General features: G+C 39.9%; 1 protein-coding gene across 2 annotated transcripts in view; it reads right to left on the bottom strand.

Moving 5' to 3' along the window:
• Positions 1-27,718, bottom strand: part of prkcaa (protein kinase C, alpha, a) — a 211,742-nt gene that overhangs the window by 51,698 nt on the left and 132,326 nt on the right. The window contains exons 6-14 of one of the 2 annotated variants that reach the window (XM_033624302.2): positions 22,299-22,455; positions 19,016-19,150; positions 18,126-18,219; positions 14,552-14,578; positions 9,738-9,881; positions 9,438-9,611; positions 4,750-4,841; positions 4,379-4,441; positions 3,908-4,046 (exon numbers count right to left, since the gene is read on the bottom strand). In XM_033624302.2, the coding sequence (XP_033480193.1) occupies positions 3,908-4,046; positions 4,379-4,441; positions 4,750-4,841; positions 9,438-9,611; positions 9,738-9,881; positions 14,552-14,578; positions 18,126-18,219; positions 19,016-19,150; positions 22,299-22,455 (1,025 nt within the window). The remainder of the gene's footprint in view (positions 1-3,907; positions 4,047-4,378; positions 4,442-4,749; positions 4,842-9,437; positions 9,612-9,737; positions 9,882-14,551; positions 14,579-18,125; positions 18,220-19,015; positions 19,151-22,298; positions 22,456-27,718) is intronic. The other variant, XM_033624304.2, reaches the window with a different exon arrangement.

Genomic DNA, 27,718 nt, shown 5'->3' with positions numbered 1-27,718 from the left:
CACACGTACTGAGATACTAACACGCACCAACCCACAAACACAGTTATATTGCAGAAGTGACCTCAATATTGCAGCTCATATAAAAACAAACATACTGCAGAATATATTATGTGACAGTTTGAGTCATTCAGGGAGACAGCTGCTCCCTACCTCTGATGACAATGTCCATGGTTCTCAACCTTTTGCCTATGGCTAGATTTGAATTATCAAAAGCTCATTTTCTTCCGTAATCACTAACCCTTTAAGGATACTTTGCTGATTTTCAACGAGCTTTGTGTCGCAACAATGTGGGTAGTATGTGTGAATGAACTTTGGTAAACTCCCCTCTGTCTTGCCAGCACACGTATCTCCTTGTTCATCTCCCAGCTCAAATCTGCCAGATGATGAGACATGCCTCGCTGGCTTTTGGGCTGTTGCTCAAACTACAGATTGTACTTCCTCATTTTCGTATGCCCACCACCACTATGGAAGCTGATCACGAAAGAGAGCTTCTCCTCTCTTTCTCTCAGACTCAGAATAAACTGTAAAACTAGGCAGTACTAATCAAATATATACACTAAGATTCTGTTACCTTGTCGCCTATTTCTTGCCAAAAAAGGTATTTCAGTTAGGAATACTCTAGTCAAAGAAAACTTTATTTTGATTTGCAGTATCATATTTGGCAGCATGGCTCTGTTCTGGGGCCTCTCTGCCTTTCCTCAGGCCTACGTAGAAAGTATCTTCCATGTGCTTATGTGGAAAGCCCTAAGGCCTGAGGCAGAGAGAGGAAACCCCCCTTCCCTTCCATGCGCCTACATGGAAAGACAGCAGCTGCAACCCAATTTTAAAAGTATCTGCATGTTTCTACTCTAAGGACAGCCAAGATTTATAAAAAGACCATCTTTCCAGCTCTGAAATACTTCTTTAACCTACATAATGAAGGCCAAAATTTTCCAGTCAGAAAGGAAGATGAGCTTTAATTAAACACCTACAACTTGTCAGAGTGACTTTTGGTAACATGTATTCAAAGTTTAGAAATGGACCAAAGGCCTCTGACAAAACTCTGCAAACATAGCTGCTCATGATTGATGTGAGATTTCTCCTGGTCCTTCTGTCACACACAATTTGAGGTGCACTTCCCCTCCATTATCTCTGAGAGTATCATCACTGTGAACCAATTTTTTAAGGTCAGTCTCCACTTTTGAGTGTGTGTTCAAGTGTGTGTCTGATGTGTGTATTGAAAGAATGTACAGATATCATATCTGTATCACATGCATGTGACTGTGTGACATCACGTGTGCATGACTTAGCATGCAGTGTGTGATCTGAAAGGTGTGCATTAGCTCACAGCGCTATGGAAACAGTAGCCGCTCCCACCCCCTGCCGTGTCATCGCTGGCTGGCGCATTAGTGTCAGTCTGACTCTGAATGGTCACAGCGTGTTCACCCTGCGTCCGTTGGGCGGAATTAACCTCCCAGTCTATCAGAGTGGGTTTAAGAGGCAATCAATAACCCGGCCCACAATTAAATACAAGCCAACTAACTGATAATGGCTACAGAGTGGGAAAAAATAATCAGTACATTAAGTATAAACTGCCGCAAGCTGTTTATATGTTGGGTGAAATTAAGAGAGACTGATAAATAGATTAGCAGCATTGAATTATGGATACTTAGCCTCGTTTCCAGATTGCATGAATCACAGGCAACACTTCTGTTTGGCATCTTATTGTGGATGGTACTTTCCCTCTTTGACATGGTTTACTTTTGCGATTACTTGCTCCAACAGATTGATCAGTATTAAACTAATCATAACAATAAAGACATTTAAAAAGGCATATTAAAAGATTATTGTGTGTCTTTAAATTTATCAGTGTCTTTACATTTCTAAAGAACAACAAAAGTGAAACATTTCATTTGCTGTCAGTACAATCATAACATTTTACAAAGTGTCACTATTTGTTGTCAGCGTTTCAAATGTGATGAGGTCATCAATAGGGATCCCATTGAATTAACCCTGCCTATGCTCTAACAGTTGACATACCCAGCAGAACCTCGGGCATCTTTCCCCTTTCCTGTTCTACTTTGATATGCTATGCGCTATGCTCGTCTACATTAAAAAGAAAAACAAATTTTGAATATGGTTAAAAGCTGAGTCTGTGGAACCTGTAGAGGTAACACTTGATACCCTGACCGTGTGAAAGGCTTTAGGTTTATTCCATTCCTACAACCGAAAAACAAATGTCGTCCGATTTGACTATGCAATAGACCTCCCATCAGCTGAACATCAACACCACCACCAAGGACACCTATGTCTGTTCAGAGGTAACATTACTATGTAAGTCACATAACATTGACGCCGCAGTCTTCTTGGACACATTACATTGTAAATAGTCGCATTTTAAGTTAGCTAATGTTTGCAAAACACAAGCTAACTAGTTAGCTAATGTGTATCTTAATTAAGGGGAGTTAGCCTAATAGCAGATTAACAGCATCATCCAGGATGGCTTCATCCTTCTTTCTGTTGAGATTTGGAAAAGGAAAAATATAATTATTCAATAATAACTCAATGATATATTGAATTATTGTTAGCCAGAAAAGATCAAGGCCAATGTTCCTTTGTTTTTATAATGTTTGTAAGTCTATGTGGCGATCCGAAGTAACTTTTGGTGGTATTAATTTAGATCATTGTGTATATATCCTTTCATCACATATTGCACTCTTTGCTATTGACTTCTTGAAGCTATATTGCCCGTAGCCCTGAATCTATCTCACATAACCTTTGGCAACTGTTTCTTTTTGTCAAGCTTATCCAACTTAGCAACAGTAACCAAGAAGGTCAGGACTTTGGATCAATCAATTGTGTCTTAAGCATAGGGTACTGCTAAACGTCCAAATGCTAGCACTAAAATGCTCGTCTTTTTTACCGATACTTTCATCTAATATTTCCTAATTGAAATCATAGTTTTTAAAACTTTACAATGGATTTTATTGAGGCAAAATTCTTTGGTCAGGTTTTGCAGAGCGATATGTTTATACCCAGCAAAGTAACTCAATCGATCAATTTAACAATGCTACTGAGACATGTATTATATTGGAAATTATGTGGCAATATCTCCTACAAAACTCAGCCCGTAGTCATCAGTGGACTTGTCAAACATCCAGACAGTCAACTTGGACTCATCCTGTCTGCACCTCTTGCCAAGGGTGAGGTTTCGGTCGGTTACATTCACTGGGAGTGGATCCAGTCGAATCAATACACAGTTGCCACATCAGTTGATGAGCAGTCAGAGACTCGTCAGAAACAATTGGCACTCAGATGGTATGGATAAATGGGTAAATAGCGATAGAGCTGCATGTGAAGGTGCTGGACAGATATAATTTAATCTTCCTTGGAACCTTTTCAACTTTTGTGATACAAGGACACATTCAACAAGGAAAATGCACACTGGTAAGGATTTCTGTTGCTGTGAGATGATTTTTAAAAACAGAATGTTAAGAACTTCAAACTACTTTCCATGTATTTCTATATGGATGTTGCCAGTAAACAAGGACAAAACGAAGCAGGTATACATCTTAGCAAAATGACCGCTATCATGACCACAAATTGCTTAACTGTCAAGTGGATTTGTCTTGACCTCAAAGGATAAAACTTGCTCTGGAGAAAACCCCACTGGGACAAACACAGAGACCCTGGCTGCTATGTTTGGGTTCAGTCTGGACTTGCCAGCGGACACAGTGTGTCTGTTTGACTGGGATGCTTACGTCACGAGGGAGTGCTTGCGTGCATGTGTGTGTGTGTATCCGTCCTGAGGCAGTGACCTTAATCTGGAGCGCAAGGGTGACACAGGCTCAGACCAGACAGTGACAGAGATGACCTCATGCATCAGAACATGCACGCGCATCACATCCCCTCCATGCTTCAGCCTTACCTCCGGGGCTATGTAGTCTGGGGTGCCGCAGAAGGTGCGCGTGGTCACTCCTTCTATCATGTTCTCTTTACACATGCCGAAGTCAGCAATCTTAATGTGTCCCTCACAGTCCAGCATCACGTTGTCCAACTTCAGATCCCTGTAGAAGCACAAGAGACGTTCAAAACATCCTTGAAGATGATGACTTCTCAGCAGGTGGCTTTCACTGCCTATCCTAAGTACATGTAATTCTTATACTATTTATTGCAAACAAACCTCAGTTTCTGTTGCTGTGTGTTTTCAAGAAAGCCCTAATCAAACACTTTAAATGCAATAGTTCAATATATAATGACTCTTCACTGCATGGTATCCGTTGCAGAAATACAGACACTTTTATGTAACAAAATTTCTATTATTGCTTTAAATACAGCCACTGAATTTGAAGAACATCATGCACTGTGTTTATGCCATGTAAACGGTATCAATACACACCTGTAGATGACTCCTTTAAGGTGCAGGAAGAAGAGACCAACAGCGATCTCTGCTGCATAGAACCTGCAATAACAACCACACATTTGCAGACTTAAAACACAAGCAAACTTGCACTAAACTTAAAGCTTTACTGTAATCCCAAAATAATTCCATTTAATGTATCATACATAAGATGATCATATCATATTGTTGCAGTATTAATGCAGCCTGTATGTAAAAACATTATACAAATAAAATGTCAGTTATTAGCTTGGTAGCACTATACAAAGTGGTTTTAGAAAACTAAAATAATCATGACGTGTATTTGACAGTAGAAATGATTCCCTATTCAGTGGGATTACACCAGTTGCAAGTAAATTGCTGTGTCTTACACTGCCTGAGGTTCCTTGAACTTGCCCACTTGTTGAATATGATACATGAGGTCTCCCCCGTTCACATACTCCATGACAAAGTACAGACGGTCCTGTGTTCACAGAGACAGAGGGAATAGGAGAGAGGGTGTAGGGATAGATGGGGCATGGGGAGGAGGGAGACAGAATAACATGCGACATCATTATTTTTCACACAAAAATAGCAAAGTTCCACAAAAGCTGTGAAATTATGCAACATTTCTACACTTCAATTCACTGACAGCTCTCCTAACAGAAAGATACAGCTCAGCGTTGCAGCCTTCCCTAACCTCGCTGTCTGAGTCACTCCATCGTTCCTGCCACACTTGCCATGACAAGGTGACCTAAAAAGCCCACAACAAAGCGCTTCATGGGAAAAAAGAAAACACTCAACACAGACATCTGTCAGGAGATATTCTCTTTGTCTGATAGTTCTGGTCCCTTACTGCCCATGACAAGTTTGGCCTGACCCCAGTTCAACGGAGTTTGACAGTCCCTCACTAGCAACACACAAACCAACCACCTCACATAGCAACAGACACACACTGCACTGCCATCAAAGCTGGCCTTCCTTTAGGTTTGACAGATCTGACCCTCAACTTGTGGAAGCTCTGACCCTCACAGCACTACGATGACGATCCCTTGAGCAAAATGCACACTGCACCTTCTCTAGATCTCTGTGCCTCTCACTTTCAACTTTTCTGTAGTCTTTTGTCTCCTGTTTTCTCTCAGTAATGGGCCACAAAAGATGTTTCAGCTGGATATCACTTTAATGGATGCAATGGATACAACATGCTGTCTTAGTAAAACAGATGCAGAACAAAACTTGTGTTTTTCAGCTAATTATGCTAAAAGGTGTACAAGACCTTCTGACTGGGGATACTAAAATGTTCTCTCTTTGTTGTGTTTAATAATGAAGCTAAACTAAAATCATGATTGCAACATTTGACGCCCACATGCCATGGTATAATTAGGGATACATGATTTTGGTGTTCCATGCGCTTGGTCTCATCTCTTGTTATCTTTGGGTCCTTATTTCTTAAAACGTATCTTTACTCACAGTATCTTAATTAAAGAAACCCTGAGAGGCAAGTGAGGAAAAAAAAAATCTGGTGATCCATTTTTTTTAATATTTCCAATCTGATTTTTTTTTTTTTTTAATCTTCTGTGTTATGAGGTGAAAAAAATGTTTTCTAAGGGTAATTAGGGTAAGTAAGTTCTTTTTTTTAAATCTGTGAAACAGGTGAGTTAAAAAAGTTTCAGCTGGTTAATTTTTCTGTTGTGGTCAAAATCATTTTTTCAAGTGTTTGTTGTTGTAAGACTCATTTTGGCAATGTTCTAAACACAGGCTCCCAGGGAGTGTGGCAGGCTTTGAAGCTAATGTTCGTAATGGCAAGACAGTGGTACTACAATTTCCAAGGCCCGTCACGTGTCCTGCAACCCAGAAAGACTTTTCCCATTGACTTATATGGCAAAAGCAACATCGGTGAATCAGTGGATACATTTTTTGAGCTTTACAACGCCAGCAAAATAACTCATTTCACTATCAGGATTTGATCCATATCGTCCGGCAACATTTCAAAAGAGCCGCAAGATTACGTCATTTTATCCACATTGAAGTTAGCAGAGAGCTAAACTGGAATGTAGCCATTTGGCCGGCGGAAGTAAGACACTTAATTGCACTCTGTCGTGCTTGGCTGCCTGGAGTCTCTAGTGCCCCGCTCTATGGGCTGCACAGCGTGTAAGTATTGCCAATCATCCCTGGATCATCCGAGTAATTTTATCCATGGCAACTCAAGGCAATTGAATCGAACGCAACTGGACTTTTTGTCTTAGAAGACATTTCACCTCTTATCCAAGAGGCTTCATCAGTTCATGCTTGTCTGACTAGGCTGGAACTAGTCAGACTAATTCTGGACAAAAATAAGTCCAGTTGCGATTCAACTGCCTTGAGATAACTATGACCTGGATAAATGAGAATATCCACAGGCATCTTTATACATGGCAGTTGAATAATTTTGGCTTCATGTGCCACTAAGCAATTCTATTAGAAATGAACGGGGTCCCGTGTTCAAGGTTGTATCCAGGTCTCTGAATACATCCGTGTCTTTTCACTTGCCAGCAAGCAGGCTAACAACTAACAGCAAATTAGCTAATGCTAACAGCAGATTAGCACCGATTAAAATATATGTCGAGAGAGACAGACACAACTGTAATGTTACATTACTTGTTAAAACACAATAAACTGTATGTGCCTTGTGTTGAGAGTGTGTCAAGAAATTAAATCTCACCTATAAGAATATGAATGATTTTGGTCATATTTATAACATGGGGTAGTGGTGCACTTCAACCTCTTGTGGCCAAAATGAGTACTACAACAACAAACATTTAAAAATCACAAGTCACAAGCACGTAAGAGAAGAAAAAAAGATCTATCTCAGAAAAAAACATTGCTTGCAAGGATTTTTCTTTTAATCCTAAAAAAGTCTGCAGAGAAAATGGAAATACCAGAAAGGCTGTGAGAATGTGAGAGTAAGTTTGGTGAGAGTATGAACTGTGCACTGTATGTGTGTATGTGTGCATGCATGTGCACACACATACACACGCACATCTGTGTATTCATGAATATGCTATGAGTGATGCCAAGCTGAGCCTCTTCCTGTTTCCTGTGTCTGCCTGCTGGTGCTACAGCTCTAATCAGCTGCTATAGTTCAGCTCGGCCTTTCTGAGAAATCTAACTGCTAACAGACGTTCGTTTTCCATCCAGCGCAAACCAACAGCTGGGTAGATTTACCGAGAGGCATTCTGATTAGGTGAAACTTTGATTTCTTTCGTATTGAGACTGAAATGTATGTGAGCAGTGGGGCATGGAAAATTAATATGGCTGCCATTTGTACTTGTTTATTAGAAAAAGAAATCAATACCTCAAAAATATGGAGGTCCCAACTGAGAGCGCCAAAGTGACACTTTCTTCAGTTACACTGCTTGAGCTTTGCTCCACCAACTTTGATCATTTCTTTGATACACTGTCTCTCCCAAGTCCCCCAGCTTCATGGAAGTGCAATACTGACTGCATAGACTTATTTTTTAGCAGTGCAGAATAACTAACTGTTGACATTTGAAAGGGTTGTTACATGTCAAAATGCCAATTTGACATTACATGTGTCATGTAGAAACACCACCTACCTGCAGACCATCACACTACCCCAGTTTGAATGTACTGCCACGACTGCACATTACAGCAGCTGTTGCTACCACTGCTAGTATTGTTACACCTTAAGTGATTCTCCAAGACAGTCAAAGGGACAGCTCACCCCAATGTTAAAAAAAAACATTTTCCATCTTACCTAAGGTGCTATTTATCAGTCTAGATTGTTTTGGTGTGAGTTGCTGAGTGTTGGAGATACCAGCCGTAGAGATGTCTGCCTTCTCTCGAACATAAAGGAACTAAATAGCGATCAGGTTGTGGTACTTAACACCGCAAAAATATACATTTGAATCTACTCATGGATGAGAAGCTCGTGCTCATGACGGCGTGATATGCAATGTAATGGCATCCTACTTGACTTAGCTGTAACGTTGACTACCTCAGTGGTGCTAGGCAAGCTAGAAGCAGATGCATGTTTCCCTTTGCACAGTGATATGGCTGGTGGGCGAAGAAAGAAAATAGTTCCTACATGAAACTGCTCCCAACAAGGTCTGTGGATTATTTTGAGTAACCGCGTCATCATTGTTTGAAAGAGATACTGCTGTTGAGTTTTACAAATGTATCTTTTTGTGTTTTGAACACCACAAGCTGAGTACCATCTGGTTCCATTATAAAGGAGAGAAGGCAGACATCGGTATGGCTGATATCTCCAACACTCTGCAGCTCACACCAAAACAATCTAGACTGATAAATAGCACTACAGGTAAGAGGTAAAATATTTTTATTTTTATTTCATGTTGAACTGTCCCTTTAAGCTCCAATATGAAATGAGGAAGAGGATTTAGCAAGTTCCATTTACATTGCTGAGAGCGTGTTAAAGCAGAGCAGCAAGAGATATTTCTCTATGATTTAATTAAGTACATGGAAAAAAGTTCTGTATGCGTGAGTGTATGTGTGTGCATGACACTCAGTTAGGCTTGGTTCTTTAAATCGGGCGTAGATCTAAAGCTTAATGAGGCAGGAGTAGGAGGGGAAAACACTGCAAATTACGATGCAAAGCACAATATATGTCATAACTTTATCGGTGTGCACACGTCTGCATTTATTTCTGTTCTTATATAAGCAAGCACAATGCACTTCTATGAATAAGTGCAACTGTGTGTGGGTGTGTGTGAGCAGGAAATACAGTGCATCTGAGTGCATGTCTCTTTGCTCGTACAGTATGTGCTCTCAGGTTGTGTGGTCTGGTTTTGGCATGACTCAAAGTGAACACATGCACATACACACACATGCTTTTGTATACACACGCATAAACCTCAGTCTTCTAATTGGGGTTTGTTTGTTTCCCCTTCTCTTTATTTATTTTTTTTTTTAAATCATACTTGTCATGCATTACCTCTAAAGCTCTCCACACCACTTTATGACTAAGCTGTTTAGCTAAAAGCCCCTTCATGAATTAATCTGACCTGACCTGACCTGGAGTGACTTGTCCTGACGGGTGTCCAGGAGCATTTTTACCTACCACAGTCTGGAAGCACGAATGGAGGTATGTGAGGAAGGGCGGCTTGTCCTGTTGGGCCAGGACTCTCTTCTCCACCATGGTACATTCCACATCATCGTCCTGAATCACCACGTCCTTCTTCAGGATCTTTATTGCGTACAGCTCTTCAGTACCCTTCATCTCTGCCAACATGACCTTCAGACAGACAGGGAGAGAGAAGTCTATGTATATCCTATTCTTTTTTTTGTTTCTTTAGATCTCATGGACTCTGTTAGTAGTAACACCAAGGGCTCCACTTTTTTAAAATCTGAGCTGCCTCACCTTGCCAAAGCTCCCTTTCCCCAGCACAGCCAGGAAGCTGAAGTCGCTGAGTTTGACCTGGTCCAGGCTGTTTTGAATCTGCTGGCTGGAGTGGCTGTCGTCTGTCTCGGTGATCACCTTCTTACCTGGGCCTAGCTTGGCTTTCTGCACTCAGGGAACAAAAGGTGGCATGTAAGAGATACACATTTTCAAAATGCGCTTTGAGCAGCACACACAACATAAAGCTTCATTTTTTTTTGGCTCAGACAAGATGACTACTTCCTGAATTCCTAAAATGTAAACCTTGATTTAAAAATGTGCATAAAATGAATTTAAAAAATACTGAAACAACAGTAAACTCAATAAACGAAGCTTCTCTGTGGTGGTTTCCTCTCGTGACACCACAGACCAACACATCCAATTCCCCTTTGTTTGATTTAATATTTTTCCCACTACAGCTATAATCATACACATAAATATTTCATATGCTGGAATTTCATTCGTGAAACAAATATCCTCTAGATGTTCTCACATACTCACACTGCCCATTTGCTCGCTCACAGGCCCAGTACACAGGTTGATAAGCAGAATTCAAAACTGATGGAGTGAAATGAGACTGCAGTGTTGTTGTGGAGCAGATACACACAAAAATGGCTCCACGCAAACAGAAACAATGTCATAACTTGCAGTAAATAAGAGGATATAGTGACACTTCTTTCTTTCATCTCGTCACTTTATTGACAAATTAATAGCTGACGTTGTGATATCTTCAAATATATCAACAAGTAATTCTTATTTCAATGAATTAAAAGCTCAGTTCTGGCTCCTCTTGTTGGCTTAAAGGAGGAGAGCTGCCATCTACATTAAAGGCTTGAAGAGAAAAATAAAATGTGTGAACTGAAACAATCTACGAGACATGCTTAAAACCTCTTGCAATTAATCCATTATGCAAATATGACTGTGTTATTTATAAACATCATAATCCAGGGGAGAAATCACAGAACTAGATCACTAATATTATAAATGATAAACCTCAATGTATATATGTTCAGTGGACATTTTTATCTTGTGACTATTGTAAATCACATAAAAGGGACAGTCCTCCTAAAATCAAAAATACATATTTTTCTCCTAACTTTAGTGCTGTTTATCAGTCTAGATTATTTTTGTGAGTCTTGCAGAGTGTTGGAGATATCAGCCATAGAGATGTCTGCCTTCTCTCGAGCATAATGAAACTAGATGGCACTCAGCTTGTGGTGCTCAAGCATCAAAAGAATACATCTGAATCTACTCATGGACGAGATGTTTGTGCTCATGACGGTGTGATATGTAATGTTAAACATTAATGGCTAGATCTATCAATCTAGATTAATAAAGAGCAAAACAGGTAAGAGGAAAAACATGTATTTTGATTTGGGGTTGAACTGACTCTTTAACATATTTTCAAAATGCTCCTGCATTGGTAGAATCAGGCTCAACATTATTTTAAGCACTATGTCACTGAAATCACCTATTATATCTGATTTGTGTTAAAGGCAAAGTCTAAAAACAACTTTAAACTGCACTGATGATTTTTTTCACTCTAGGACAAAGTTGCACAGCTGCCAGAACAATGAAGTGCAAAATACAATACTGGTTTCACTATGTGCGTGCATGTCTGGTCTAAGTGTCTGTCACGTGTCTCTCACCTGTATTTGCAACAATGCAAAACAATCTCTTCTATGCACCTTTCATGCCAAAGTCATGCGTAATCTCCCAGTATAGCAAGATGCTCCAAACTACAGTGCAATACGCTTAAATATACACAACCCCATGGCAGTCTGAGTGCTAAACAACAATCATAAACAACATAATTACATACTTGTTTACCTCTCTGCACAAAAACACAACCAAACGTAGAGTATTCACACTCAGCCAAGGCCAAACACAGATCCAAACTCATGCTGATCCTCGACACCATAGGTGTAATCTACACCCACATGCTACATGGAGTTTAGCTTCAGCAAGGACTCTAACAAAATGGCATTAAATAGTTGAATGTCCTTATTGCTTCCCAGTGATAGAAAATGCTACTCTGAACTTGGGCAAAAAACAAGGAGGTCATACCCCATCGTCACTTCACTAGAGAGTAGGTCAATGAAGGTCATTTTAGCATTCACTACACTACATGGTGGTAAAAATCCAGACTATCTGACACTATTCTGAATATAAAGACATTTAGCTCGAGACAACCAATGCTGAACAGCTTTAGTTTGGTTAATGGCATCTACCGTAGTCTGCTCCTAATCTGGCAGGGCAGCAGAGGAACACAAAAGCAGAGCAGACCGCACCAGATCACAGCACACCTGTAAGCTTTTAGCCAATTTAAAGAGCCTGGCCAAGCCGAGCGAGCAGCAGCCTTACTTCCTGCCTCTCAGACACACCTGGTCAGAGTCTTCCACAACTGCTTGGTCCTGAAACCACAGGGAGAAGGGAGCCAAAAGGGCCAACTCACTTAGTGCACGAGCATGGGTGTGAACCAACTCAACTGAGACACTTTTATACACAGATAGTTGAGGGCTGATCTGCAGAGTGCAGCTCATACACACAGATACACAGAGAGAATATGAATGAAGATGCAGTAATTATACTATGACATTAACTCTTGAGCTTTAGCCTTTGGAATAATGTTTCAGCATCATCAGTGTTGGATTTAAACAAGAGATGCACTACATTACATTTAGTTTGTAATTCACTGTAATCATGTCTGCTATCCAGTGGGGGATCTTGTAATGGGCCACATAGGTAGCCATTAGGCCCCGAGATGGCCTTGGGTGCCCCCCGTGGGCTACACCCTGGATAAAACTGCAAATTTATGCCATATTCTCTATGGGCCGTTTCAGAGTCGACGCACGCAACGCGAGCAAGCGACGCAAGCAACGTGAGCAACGCACTTCCTTTCATAGTCAACACACTGAACGCAAGCGACGCGGGCTGACACTTGAAATGCAATACATCGCTCGCGCAATAGGGGGTAGCAGTGTCACAGGTACATTCCGGCTAGCTAGTACAGCTATTTTATTAGAGTGCAGGGCACTTGAACTGTCATATAAATAGGGGTGAGCCTGTACGAGTTCGCAAAGTTTTTCCTCCTCGCCCGCCATATTCCATACCTGCTTCTTCTGTGAATAACAAAAAGTGGTTAATTTCAAGTACGTCGCTTGCATTATCACCCCCGCTGGCAACTCATGGTATTACACGCATGGCGTCGCATATCAAAAAAAATGGGCAACACATTTTGAGACGCAAGCATGCATCAAGGCGGCCAATATGTTTCGATGCGTCTCAGTGCTTTCGCGTCTGCGTGCCTTTGCATCAACTATGAAACGGCCCTCATTGTTTGTTACTTATTATCCATATTTTTTTTACTAAGTTGTTTATTTGTGTTGATTTCACATAAGCTCTTGTTCTTGTGTAATAGTAATAAGTACAATAAATATAAATGCAAGAAATATAATTGTGTGTGTGTGTGTGTGTGTGTGTGTGTGTCGTGTCTCAGGGGAAACCCGCCTAAAGCCAATATGTGCTAAGTCCGGCACTGCTGCTATCAGTTACTATCATTCTGTTTTGGCAGGCCTCTGTCAGTTTTCAACGCCATGGCAATCTCTGGCATCATGTTACCTACATAACAATTACTCTCATGCAGAGACACACGCAGAAATCTGTGTCAGGAAAGCACCAGTAGAAACAATCAATTCTTGTTTGAAACATTCCTTTAGCAGCTCTTAAGTACCACAAGTGGAAGTGGAAATTGAATTTCCAGCCATGTACTTTAATTCCTTGATCAAGTAAAAATCCCACCTGTCCTCCATCGAAAAAACAAAACAAAACAAAAGCACCTCAAGGTAGAAAGTAAACACAATATGTACAAATGCGAGTGATGTTGGAAAATAAAATCTTCTAGTATAAAAAATAAGCAAGGTGACAATTTGTGGGTGGAAAATAAACTGTTACCTTGCCAGCACACTGATGAAAGTCACACACACACACACACACTCTCACACATACACAGGAGAACAGTTGCTCATTGTTCTGACAACAGTTTGATGCTGACATCTAGTGGTCACAATCGGTTTTGTTTCTCCTCATCATTTTCCCAGTGTGCAATATTTCTGTAGTCCATCATTCCGGTAAGTCTAAATGTGAAGCCTGATCTGCGGCTGCAATGACATGTCTACATGTAGAAATATAAAATAAGGCAGGTGAAGCTTAAGCAAGTCCTGAGATCAGATAAATGGCCGTACTTGCAGCAGCGATGACGTAAGCACACAAGATGTGGACAGGCAGAGTGATCCAGACAAGACACATACAGAACACAAAGAGACACATGTAGACAGATGTATAGCCGTGGACTGTGAGCAGTACAGTGTCAGGATTTACTAACAATCCTCTGACAAACTCGGAGGAACAAGAGGCAGGGGAGACAGAGAAGAGCTAAGGTTCTCTCACTTAATTGATGACATGGGAAATTTCCACAGTTTCTCCAACTACAAGAAGGAGCAGTGACTATATATACATTAGGCCTGTACAGATATTGACTTATTGAAGTAGAGTTTACTTTTTAATTTCATATTCGTCTTAATTTCTCTCACAAAAACCCACACCCAGAACAAATTGTTAGTAAATTGGATCTATTTGCAGTAGCTTGGAACCACATACAAATGATCAGACATGAGGAGAGGTGATGGAATATGTCACCACATCGAGACAAGACAAAAGAGCAGAGGAGAGGAGAGAAGAGGACGAGAGGAGAGGAGAGGAGAGGAGAGGAGAGGAGAGGAGAGGAGAGGAGCTACCTTTAGACTAAAGTTAATTTGGCAATCCTGAGAGCAGGGGGCAAGAAGGGGAGAGAGGAAGAGAGAAACTCTTGCATTAAATATGACAATGTGACACAGGATGAAGAAGCATTTGTACAGTATAAGTCTCACCAAGCACACAGGAGGGAGCAGGAGGCTAGGGGAAAAAAAGGAGAGAACCACAGAGGGGTTTACGAAGAGAGAAGAAGGAGAAAAGGAGAAAGAACTTGGTACATTCTCGAGGCCACAGAGTCCATAAAAGATACAGTAAAGTCAAGTGGATGAAACATTTTGAGACCTGGAGATCAAAATAAAAAAAATAAAAAAAAATAAAAACACTACTTTATGTAAGTTATAACAAGCAGTGCAGCCATTTTTTTTGGGTCGTATATACACCGGATAAAATCTGCAGGATGACTGCACCAGAGCTGCAGAGAATCAACTCATGTGGCCCATACAGTTCATCTCAGTGGGTAAGATAGTGTTATTTCTGATATACATTGTATTCAGGCACACTTCTTTTTAGACTTTTTTTTTTTTTTAAAAGACTTTTATTTATTTGCACATATAAATATAAAACAAAAATGCATATACATATCTCTCTTGGTAGAGAGGAAGATAAGGAAATGTGCAGGTGAGGTAATAAATAAATAAATAAAAAATTAAAAAATAAAATAAAAATAATGATAATAGTAATAATAGGAGTAATAATAATAGTGACAACACTAAATAAATATAGGGAAAAAATTATAAAAAAGTGATAAAACTACTTTCTATAAAAGTTTCATTTACATGTAATTTTACCATGTATAACCATGACATAGGTACTACATAGATATTATTGTAGCTGAAGTCAGGCTGAATATAAAAAAGTCACGTGACAACAAAATTGAGAGCCCAGAGGGTTAATCTATTTGTCAATTGACATAAAATTGTGCATTTGCTGGTTTTAAGCTGCTTCAATGTGAGAATTTGATGATTTTCTTCTGTCATACATGAAATAAACTGACTAGTTTGGATTTCTGAGCTGTTATTTGGATAAAACATAACATCTGAAGATGTCATCTTGGGCTCTGGGAAATGACACATGGCATTTTTCACTATTTCCTGACGTTTTACTGACAAAACCATTACTCAACCAAGCAAAGAAATAATGGGCAGATTGATTGATAATGAAAATGATAATTAGTTGCAGCCCCTAGACTGCACAGTGGAGAATCAGAGAGCCTGCTGTATAACAAATACCGCATCGTTTCCATAGAGAACCCGCTAGAAAAGGCCTGAGAGCACCTGCTTTCTGTTCAGAGTGTGAGTGTACAGTAAGTGCAAGCTTGTGTGTGTGTGGGCAGGGTGAAGGACCAGCTGTTGAACCCTGACACTAAAAGCACCAACACTTGACCATGATGCATCATGCATCCCATTGTGGTGGACATTATGTACTTGTGGACCTGTTACTATGGCTAACTAAATGCAGATAAGCGATATGAGATCAGAGTCCTCTCTGTCCTTCATCAGCACTCCTACTCTTCACCTCTTCTCTCTTTCACCCCTCATTATAACATAAACCTCACATCCTGTATGAAGATCCAAAATGACTGTTGCCATATCATCAATGGCTTCATTTGAATTCTGTGTCATTAAGCTAGAGATAAAATGTCACCGAAAAGCTCCTGCTTGGCAAATTAACTCAGCAGTTAGAGTAATGGACAGATTAAACTTTAATATGGGTTACTAGGAATAACATGAAATATACACATTTTGAGTTACATTATCATTTATACATAAATTAGATCTGTATACGGCTTGAGTAAGTGGTGCCAAACTGGATCTTGAAAGTACAGGACACAAATTAACAGGATGTGATGAAGCAGTTCTACTACTAATATTATAGAAATTCTACGAGTTGGTATTATTTTCAGTCCCAACTATGACCTTTCTAACATCCAGCCTTTCACTTCCTTCTCGTTTTACCTGCATCTCTCTGCTATGTGTGGCAGAAATGTGGTGAAAAATAACTGTACAAAGCCTCCTCCAGAGACCTTGGCTCCCGCTGAGAGGCAGACAATCAGAGGACCACAAAGAGAGCTGCCTCACTCTAAACAGGCTCGACACGCCGATGCAGGAAATTGGACAGAGGGAAAAGCAAGAAAGAGCATTTCATCAGTGGCCTCCGCTGAAAAGGGTCTTGAATAATGTGTGAGTGTGTTTGGGTGGCATTTACGGGGTGAAGACCTTCCGATACTGTTCATACAATTCGCTTTTTACTTCATATTTGGAAAGGGGTTAGATGATGATGATCATTATTGAAGTTTATTCATTTTTGAATTTGATTCAGAAAATAATTTTCTATAACTCATGTTAGATTCTCACCGAGCAGTATCTAAATACGAAGAGAAACAAATTTACAGTCACCCTCTAGTACTAAAACTGTCAGGTAAAACTTCACAAATCACTAAACAACTACAGTCCGAGTTTCCTACAAGTGTTCAGAATAGAGCAACATCAGCTACACTGCTTACAGTGCAGTGAGGGACAGTTTATTATCAAATGACAACCTAAATTTATCATGACAGAGGCCTAGTTCAACTTTTTAAAAAGTCTAAAAAGCATTATACAATTTATTACAGTGTGTTCAAGGAGACAGTTTTTTAACTGTTGTTTTAAGACTGTTGAAAAAAACGAATTCAACTGCTCGTTATACTATGAATTGGAAAAGTGTAAAAAAAAAAAAAAAAAAAGCTGCTTTGTGTAAATAAAAAAGTCGAAACAAGTGTCCCAGGCAATTAGCCTTGTTATTAATTAAAGATACAACCCCGTGAAAAACTATTTCAGAACAAGACGCAGTATCAAAACATCTCTGTCCTTGCATCAATAACCAAGTCTTTGTCAAACAAAGTGGCTTTGTAGATTAAAAGACAGCTGTTTGCTGAAAAACAAATACATATTAAAGGCTGTGTGTCGGCTGCTTTGATTCGACTCCGGGCTAGAATCTCTCTGATGGAGGAACAAAATGCTAACAATCGGCGACAAACACACAACTCACACGTCCTCTGCAGGAGTGAATTCTCAGAGTGCAAAGAGACCACGAGTTGTGGAGGTCTTTGAAAGCTGCAGCTGTCACACTGTCATTTTTAATTTGACAGCTGTAGCTAAAGAGAGCATGTGACCATTCAATATTATTTTCCAAATTCTAATACACGTGTCTGTTGTAGAGCTGCTACACCAGTCGTGTACACACACTCATACTCACCCATTTATAGTGAATTAATAAAAAGTTTATCTGGATGGGATTAACAAGGTTAGAGTGATTTAGGAAATATGTTGTCAGCCTTTAACGGCTCAGTCACACAGCTGAGCAGGACTGTGTCAAATACAGAATTACCACATAAACAATGAGTTTACTGATGTAAATGGTAAGTCTACAATATGTTTTACATTTCCCAAGAGAAAAGTCATTGATAGCCAGTCTTGGATTCATTTAAATGTTGTGCAAACATCAAGTCAATAACTAAAGTCAACAAGCAGACAGACAGACAAACAATGACAATGATAATTATTTCAGCTCAATCCTCACCTCAAATTTCTGCCTCAGTTCCTCATTCCCGTCATCCTCCTCTGAGATGGGAACATTGTAGTACTCCCCCTCCTCCTGGCACAATAACTTATACCTGTAAGACAGAGACAGGATGATGGAGGAAGGAAGACAGGGTGAATGAGGATGAAACACTATGAGATAAGAAACTAGCAGATTAATTTGTCTGCCTTCTCTTGAAACATATCAAAGCAGACACAAACACAACTGTCAATTAGATAAGTGAAAAATGAAAATCTCTTGCTTCACTGGGACAAAGCAACATTTGCTGTGGCTCCAGGTGGCCATCAGTCAGTACAGAGAGAGTTATTGCCGACAGCAAAGTCCCAACTAAGTCTACTGGGTGCCTTTGATGTAGAGCTGTCTTCTATTGGTTACAAGAAAGCAAGTGTCAGTGCTAAAATGTTGATACTTCTGTTTCTAATGTTGTCTCTTTAAGCTTGTGCTGTTACTATTTATGATTTACTATGCTTTATTATCTTAATGAGATTTCTGATTTATTGTTATATCATTCAATAAACCATCAGTTATAATCAGCTGAGGCATATTCAAAATAAATGTCAATCACCTGACAGAAATATTGCGATAATTAAAAAAATGCAATAGTATAATAAGAACTTCAAATTCAATTCTCATGGAGGTGAAACTAAGATGTTTGGTGGAATAAAAGCAACTCTTAATATTAAACAATTACTCACAAATCTTTAAATAACCCAAGTTTGTTGAAGCTTCCAAGTGTTCAGTAACATATTTCATAGCAGGAAAATGTGAGTGTGAGTTTTATAGCTGCTGGGCTTCAAACTGAAAACTACCACACTGTGTATTTCCAAACAATACACAAGGGTCAATAATAGCAAGGAAGAAAGTGTTACCAGCCACAGACTGGAGCCTTCATGAGCTCTGATACGCCAAAGGACAGGGCCCCCATGAAGTCATTCCTAGTGGTCCGGTCCCAGTCCCACACCTCCACTGACAGCCTGCGGTCCTTATCCGAAGGCTTCAGCTTGCTGTACAACACAGAGATAGTACACTTGATGTTTATGTAAAGTTTTTACATTCAGACTTCACTCCACAAGTATTTTTATATATGCATTATGATTGTACAACCCTGATTCCAGAAGAGCTTAGACACTGTATAAAACATGAACAAAAACAGGATGTAATGATTTACAAATCTTTTTTGATCTATTTTCAATTGAAAACAGTACAAAGACAAGATATTTAATGTTTAAACTTGTAAATATACGCTCATTTGGATTTTGGTGCCTGCAATATATTCCAAAAAAGTTAGGAAACCACTGTGTGATATCACCTTCATTTATTTAAGAACACTCAGTAAGCATTTGGGAACTGAGGACACTAATTGTTTAAGTTTTGAAAGTGAAATTCTGTCCCATTCTTGCCTGATATCCGACTTTAGTTGTGAAACAGTCTCCACATATCAGATTTTACGTTTATAATGTGCCACACATTCTCAAAGGTCTGGACTGCAGGCCAGTCTAGTACCCGAGCTCTTTGACTACAAATCCACGCTGTTGCAAGCTTATCGCTTGGATAAGCAGGGACGTCCCTAAAAAAAAGGACATCATCTGGATGGCAGCATGTTGCTCCAAAACCTGTATATACCTCTCAGCATTCATGGTGCCTTCACAGTTACCCATGATGCCACAGGTGCTAACACATCCCCTTACCATCACAGATGCTAGCTTTGAACTTTGGACTGATAGCAATCTAAATGGTCCTTTTTCTCTTTAACTCAGAGGACACAACGTCCATGATTTCCAGAAACAATTTGAAATGTGGACTCGTCAGACCACAGCACACTTTTCCACTCTGTGTCAGTGTGTCAGTGTATCTCAGATGAGCCGAGGCCCAGAGAAGTTGGAGGCGTTTCTGGCTGTTGTTGATATATGGCTTTTACTTTGCATGGTAGAATCTTAATTTGAATTTGTAGATGCAGTGATAAACTGTCTTTACCCACAATAGTTTTCCAAAGTGCAGTGCCCCATGCCCATGCAGTGATATGCCAATCATGAAGGTTTTCAATACAGTGCCCTCCAAGGGATCAAAGGTCATGGCCATTCAGCGTTGGTTTTCAGCCTTGCCCCTTACATGCAGAGATTCCTGTGGATTTTTTGAACGTGTGCAGGCGTAAAATTCAGCATCATTTTATATTTACAAAAAAACACCAAAGTTTATCAGTGTGAAGACTACATATCTTGTCTTTGTACAGTATTCAACTGAATTAAGGTCAAAAAAGATTTACATATCACTGCATTCTGTTTTTTATTAATGTTTTAAACAGCGTCCCAACTTCTTTGGAACTGGGGTTATAAAACACTACACTATTAGTTGTAGTGTATTAGTTGTAAAAGTGGTGACAGCACTAGTTATCATTGTAGTGCTATTAGCATGATTAATTACTTAACGATATAAATGTAATATATTGTTCATTTACGGAAAAAAATATAAATAAAAATAAATTTAATAAATTTTAACAGCAGCAGAACCAGTATCAGTGGGTAGTGTGTAGTGTAGCTTACGTAGTAGCTAGGGTTGGGAACAATTAACCGATATGACCAGATATCCGGTTTGACAAGCGAGAGATACTGCTACGTCGGTAGCAGCCTCCTCAATTGATACGAATCAGCCATGAATCCTTAGATGAATCGATTGTAGAGTCATGGATTCGGGTATCGCGAGACTAGCGGTTGACTGGCTTTAACAGTTTGCATCTCGAAAACAACGCGAGAGCCGGCGGCATGCTCCGTAGCAGGCATTACTGACAACAATAATGGATGTAAACATCAGCGCCAGCTTGACCAGTGGAGATGGGGAACAGAAGCTAATGCTGGTTGGATAAACCAGGGAGCAGCCAAGCTGCAGCAGAAACTAAAGGCGAATCCTGCCGGTTGTGGGTTGAATACGGGGTCACAGACAGACAGAAATACGTATTCCTGTCAAATACGGCGGCCATAGTGCTCCGCGGCGCAAGATAATGGCTTACCGGCGACCGACAAGCCCGGTCCAAGAAGTCTTCGTCGGTGTCATGACTGTCCAGAAATACCAGGCGAACCCTGGCAGCACACAGGTATGTGGCGTGTCAGAGGAGAAACGAGCCGTTCACATTTCCACAAACCTCAGCGCACTTTAGGGACTGTTCTTTACTTGTCAGGGGAGGAGGGTGGCTGGTTGATTCTGATTTTATTTATTTATTTTATTTTGATCCCCCCTTATGTTAATCACTTATTCATGCTGTTTTTGAAGTATAAATAAGTCAATAAGTAATTTATTCCATTGAAATATCATTGATGTATTATAAAAAAGTGATTTGTCTTTTTATAAATGACAAACAGAGTGTAGCAAACACAGAGAAATAGTCTGACATGCTGTCAGTGATAAGCTGCTAGTCATCACAGTCCATGATATCAACTAATAACAGGAGATGTCAGGTTCTGCCCCTACATTGCATGTTATTATTTTATTATGCTTTATGTTTATATTGTACAGCATTATGATACATAGACAATACCATAAAAACAACACAACAAGTAGGTTTAAAACACTTAAATTTTACTTAAAGTTCACTTCACTTAGTTTAAAACTTAAAAAACTTAAAAAAGTTTCAAACTTCTTCTCATTTTTATATTGATCCCATCCAACAAAATGATGTTCATTCAGCAAGACTTTTTTTGGTCCATGTCTAAAAATAAATACATTTGACATGTGATTTTGTTGTTGTTTGACTTTTTATTTTATTTTTGCCAGTGCCATACAGCAACAATGCTTAGGGATGTGGTCTTTTACAAATTTGAAAATACTGTAAGAATGTCACTTTTATAGAATTGGCTTCTTTATTTTATAATGTATGACTAATGTCTACATCAACAAATGTTAACCATAGAATCGTATCGAATCGTATCGTTCCTACACTGTATTGAAACGTATCGAATCGTTCTGTATTAAAAATATATCGTTTTTGAATCGTATCGTAACCCGTGTATCTAGATACATATCGAATCGTCTATCACAGAGAGATTCCCAACCCTAGTAGTAGCCATGTAGCTACTGCTGCCACTACATTCCCAATAATCATTATGTGACAAAAGTCTAGTGTCTGGCAGGACAAGTCAGGTCAACAGGTCATTTACTCACAAATTGAAGGTCTCGTTCCATTTGGGGTTGAGGTTGGAGCGGATGGTTTTGGTCTTCTGCTTGGTCTCATTTTTGGGGTCTGGTATGAGCTTGAGCTTGACATACGGATCAGACAGGCCATTGGGGTCCATGGGGATCAGATTTTTGCCTTCACCCACTGTCAGGGAGATAAAGAATAATGAGAAATCAATAATTTGTCAATAGAGACACAGATGAGTGAGAATTTTAGTGTACGTAGACTATAAGTGACTCAGATCACTGACTCGCTTTAAATGAGGCGAAGGCCAGTGGTCCTAGTTTTTCCCATATTCGGCACACCTCAAAAACAAACTGAGCTGCTAGTTACTGTGCTTATACCTGATGGATAAGGGATAAGCAGATAAGAGATGTAACCAGATGCCAGTCCAGGCAGTGCTTTAAAAACAAATAAAAGAATCTTAAAATCAATTTCGTACTTCACTTGTAACCACTGAAGAGAGGCCAGTACAGGGGAGATATGATCTCTCTTCCTGGTACCAGTAAGGAGTCTTGATGCCGTATTTTGAGCTGCAGGCGAGATGGGGCCAACTGCAGAAGCTGAAAGCCTAAACTACAGAATCCAAATCTTTAACAGGCAGGAATGATTTTATTTTGCAAGTGATCCAAGATGGTAGAAGCTGGTGCTGCCAGCTGAGTCAATTTATTAAATTTTAAACCAGAATCAAAGACAACAACAACTTCTTTTCCATGGACTTCACATTCAGAGATGGAGGCCCAAAAGCATTTATTACGGTTGCAGAGTTGTCTGCTGGGCTGAATATTAGAATTCAATTTATTCTGATAAAGCTGAGGGAAGCTTTTTGCCATCCAGGTTGTTACATCCATAATGCAGTTTAAAAGGTAGTTAACAATGCGTGGATCACAGCACGAGATACAGCGGGGTGTCATCGGCATGACAATGGTAGGAGATATGAAATTTTCTAAAAACAGACCACATGGTGAGTAAAATAAAATAGGTGAACATCAATAGAATAAATTGCAGGTGTCCAAGATCAAACGACAAGTCACAGCCTATAAGGACTGCCTATAGCCTGGAGCCATACAGGGGGCAAATGCAGGAAGCCTTATGAGAACAGTGATTCAAAATTGCAAGCTGTGTCATGCTTAAGTACGCGAAGGCTCTCTTCTCCTCCTCCTGTATTTAGCCGCTCAGTAAACAAGGGCACACCAGGGACATTAGCACTCCATTAGCCCGGAGCATTGGAGCACTGCCAGACCTGAGCTACAGTGCAGCACACACACACACACACACACACACACACACACACACACACACACACAAACACACCCCTATCCACACTCAGACGTACACACACACACACACACACATACTGAGTTTATCTACACACAACGCAACCCCGAAGGGACAGTGTGACTGCCTGCCTTGCTTGGTTAAACCTCGGCCCCTGGAGACCCCAGAAGCCTCTCCATGTGGCCCTGTCAGTCACAGTACAACGCAAGCCTGAGTAGCGACGATACTAAATGACCTCTGACCTGGATAGGAAGGCACTAAGCCAGACAGTCAGGACTGCACACGTACAGCCAGTGTCTTAGCTGGACTACTCTGAATAGGATACAGTCTTGATAGGATTAAGAGGGATAAATGACCAAAATCAATGAGGGATTGTCACCTGAGTTAACACAGCAGCTGCTGCAGAGGCCAATCACAACACTGAGACACAAAACCAGTAAATACAGTCTGATTCTCTTTCTCCCAGGATTATGATGCGCTTTTATTATCTGAGCCACAGGTAAGACCTTTTATGACAAAGAGGCTTCATTGTATTCTCTGTGCGGCCGCACCAATAGAATCAAATGGCTACCTAATAAGCCGAGAGCAAATACCTTCCCGTTGTTTGCTTTTATTCTCAGCACCTGTGGTGGGGGATTCGGGTGTTAAGCGATGTTAGCGAGGTGTGAAGTTTGATGAGCAATGGAGTGAGCTGCTCTACACACACACACACACACACACACACACACACACACATATATACACACACATGATAAGAGAAAGCAGGGAGACAGACAACAGCTTACAGAAGCAACCCGAGGTGTGGGAAGGTATTGAGTGAGCCTGAGCTGGCAAAACTCTTCTAAGAAATCCGATAGAAAAGTGTAAAGCCCGTCGACAGGCAGTAAAGAACGACTCGCTGTATACTGTATTTACACTTTACTGCACTCCTATAGGGAGGCATTCTACTGTACAACAGAAAGGGAGGACTGGAACACAAAGGGACAGGGTGTTTTAGTGATTTCCTAGATGTTTAGATAGAAATTGAACTTTTGATGCCTCTCCCACTGCCCCATCTCATTCCATTTTGCCAAATGAGGTGAGATGGAACAGGAATTAATTTAATATGAGAGCTCAATAAGGGGATTCACATTTTGTCTGTTTGTCTGCAAATGGTCCCTAATGCTGTAGTTTGTGCATTCACTGCAGCAGTGGCTTTGAAAGTAACAACCGCGGGATGGATGTTGATGTATCCCTGAAAAACCAGCTGGCTGCTTATATCCTCAGCAGTTTCATGTCAGGAGTATTTTTCTGTCTACCAAACTATACCTGCCAACCGTACCACAGCACAGAAGGAAGAGTGCATCTACTCATGTACGAGAGGCTCGTGCTTGTGACATTGTGACATGTACACATTAATGGCATCCTCCTCGGCTGAGCTGCAAGGTTAGCTAGCTCAGTGGTGCTATGTGAGCTAGTAGGAGGTTCAGAAGTACAGTAGAAAGAAAATAGTTCCTACATGTTACACCTCACAACATGTTCTGTAGGTTATCTTGAGTGACTGGATCATGATTTCTGGAAAGAGACATTGCTGTTGAGTTTTTCAAACATAATTTTTGGCACTGTGAACTTTACAAGTCTAGTGCCATCTAGTTGGCAGCGGCTGTGGCTCAAAAGGTAGAGCGGGTCGTCCACTAAATGTTAAATCAGCTTTTCAATCCCGGGCTCCTCCAGTCTGCATGTCGAAGTATCCTTGAGTAAGATATTACTCCTGATGGCTGTTCCAGCAATATGTGAGTGTGTTAAAAGCTGAGTAACAAGTGGCACCTTGTATTATTGCCTTGGCCACAAGTGTATGAGTGTGTGTGTGTGAATGGGTGAATGTGACTCCTAGTGTAAAAACCACTTTAAGTGGTCAGATGACAAGAAAGGTGCTATACAAGTGCAGGTCCATTTCCCATTTAGTTGCATTATATTCGCAAGAAGGCGGACACCTCTATGACCAATATCTCCAACACTCGTCAACTCACAATGAAACAGTCAAGGCTGATAAACAGCACTGCAGGTAAGAGGAAAAATATATATTTTTTATTTTAGGGTGAACTGTCCTTTATATGTCATCTTTCTGCCTTTTGATGATGCTATAATCTGCAACTGCACTCCAGTGGATAGTTTGTTTTTACCCTGACAGTGTTCATGCTGGGTGATATTATGGCATATATATATATACACAGACAATGTCCACAGAATTTGCTGTATATATGTTATATCTAAGTGCAGTTCCATGTAACATGCACTAGCACTGCATGCAACTTCTGCACCACATTCATCCTACTTCAACTTTTGCATTGAAAAGGTCATGTTTTGAATATTTCATACTCTGGCTGTATGTATGCAAAGTCACAACACTGAAATGACATTTATGAAACAGCCTACAAACTTGTTCAGTGGCTCGTGTTTGTGTGAGACTCTGTTATTATCGTTGTTATTACAGCTGATCACCCTGTCCAGAAAGAGTGGACCCTGTTTATGTTCAGCTATTATACGGGTGATGTCAGACAACACAAACTATTAAAAAATATACAGTGTAAATTTGATGATATGCAGGATATTTCTAGGATCATTTCTATATAAAATATAAATCATTATTTGCGTTTATTTATTCATATGGATCACCATTAGTCAGTAGTAGTAGTAGTAAATATTCCATCATAATGTAAGACGCATATATAATTAAAAATCCAAGGGAAAAGAAACAAACAACAAGAAAACTACAAAAACAACAATCAACAAAAGAAAAACAAAACAATAAATTAACAGCAATTCAACTAATGACAATAATTACAAAAAGTATCTTCACTAGGCTATATCTACATTGCCATTAAACAAATTGATACAGTGCTGCTAGAAATAGCATATACAGTGACTGAGAAAATAAAAACACCAGGAGAGTTCCTCATAAATGATCATGTAGTCAAATATCATGTAACAAAACCTGTTCTGTTTGAGAAGGGCTCATATTCTTGACGCATGCCTGGTATCAATGCTATGGTCATTACTCCTATCAGACAATTGATGGTAAAGGATATTCAGAATTTTAGACAATAATATCTCCTCATAAAACAGAACAGAGAAGTAACCATCCTGTCCTTCAAGGTTGTTACAGTTCAGGGCAAGTGGTGCAGCTCTATTCTGGACTAACTGTAGCTTTTCTGCGTCTTTATCTGACGCACTTTATTTGACACCACTGAACAGTAATGCAAAATAGTAAAAAACTAAATTTTTAACAATGTGAGAGATGAACAAAATAAAAGTGTATTTTTTTTAAAGTGCTAAAACTACAACTTTGAAGGGGATATAAAACAAAAGAAATTTTTAAAAAAGTCTGTCTTATTTGAGCTAAAAACTATGTGTCACTAGGCTGTACCCTGATGCTATGGGTTGCAAAATGCATGTGTAGGCTGAATCTTAAGTTTCCTCTGATCTCAATATTTCGTGTTTATTGACTACAGACATGAGTCCATTGTATGTCTACCTCAGAATGTACATCCAGCAATGACCAGTAGGGGACATTCAAGACTGTCTAATCTAGCTCGGCTGACACAGAGCTTCTCCCTCCATATAACTGCACGGCACATAAACCAAACAAGATGAGTGTGTCAACCAAACTCCTTTCAGATGTACTGCGGAGACATGACCTCGCAATCCAAGTTATCTGTGGTGCTGGCAGTTTTGGGTAAAGGTCAAATTATCTTAGTTAAATATAAAAACTGAATGTGTACTGTAGTCAGTTAGTATATGTCTTATAGTTCCTAATGATTCCATTTATCTGTGTGCAAGTGAGTCTAGATGCATATGCAAATGGACACGCACACACAAACACTAGAACTAAGGGAGCAGGGGTGTGTGTGAAGGGGCCGTAACATGGTTGCCTGGATACAGGTCTTCACAACTATCTTGGCTCGCATTTAAACAGCAGTGCGAGTCAAACACGGTGCAGTTTCTACAAAAAAACAACAACTTGGACTCTGATTTATCCGACCGTGCTCTGACTAAAACTAAGCAAAAGAAAAAGGAGGAAAAACACAGTAGCCAAGCTGAACACCCACCAAACATTACATATGGCATTTTGTGACAGCTTATTATTTAA

The sequence above is a fragment of the Epinephelus lanceolatus genome, chromosome 3 (genome assembly GCF_041903045.1).
Source record: "Epinephelus lanceolatus isolate andai-2023 chromosome 3, ASM4190304v1, whole genome shotgun sequence".
Lineage (NCBI taxonomy): Eukaryota > Metazoa > Chordata > Actinopteri > Perciformes > Serranidae > Epinephelus > Epinephelus lanceolatus.
This window is presented reverse-complemented; position numbering and strand designations above follow the sequence as displayed.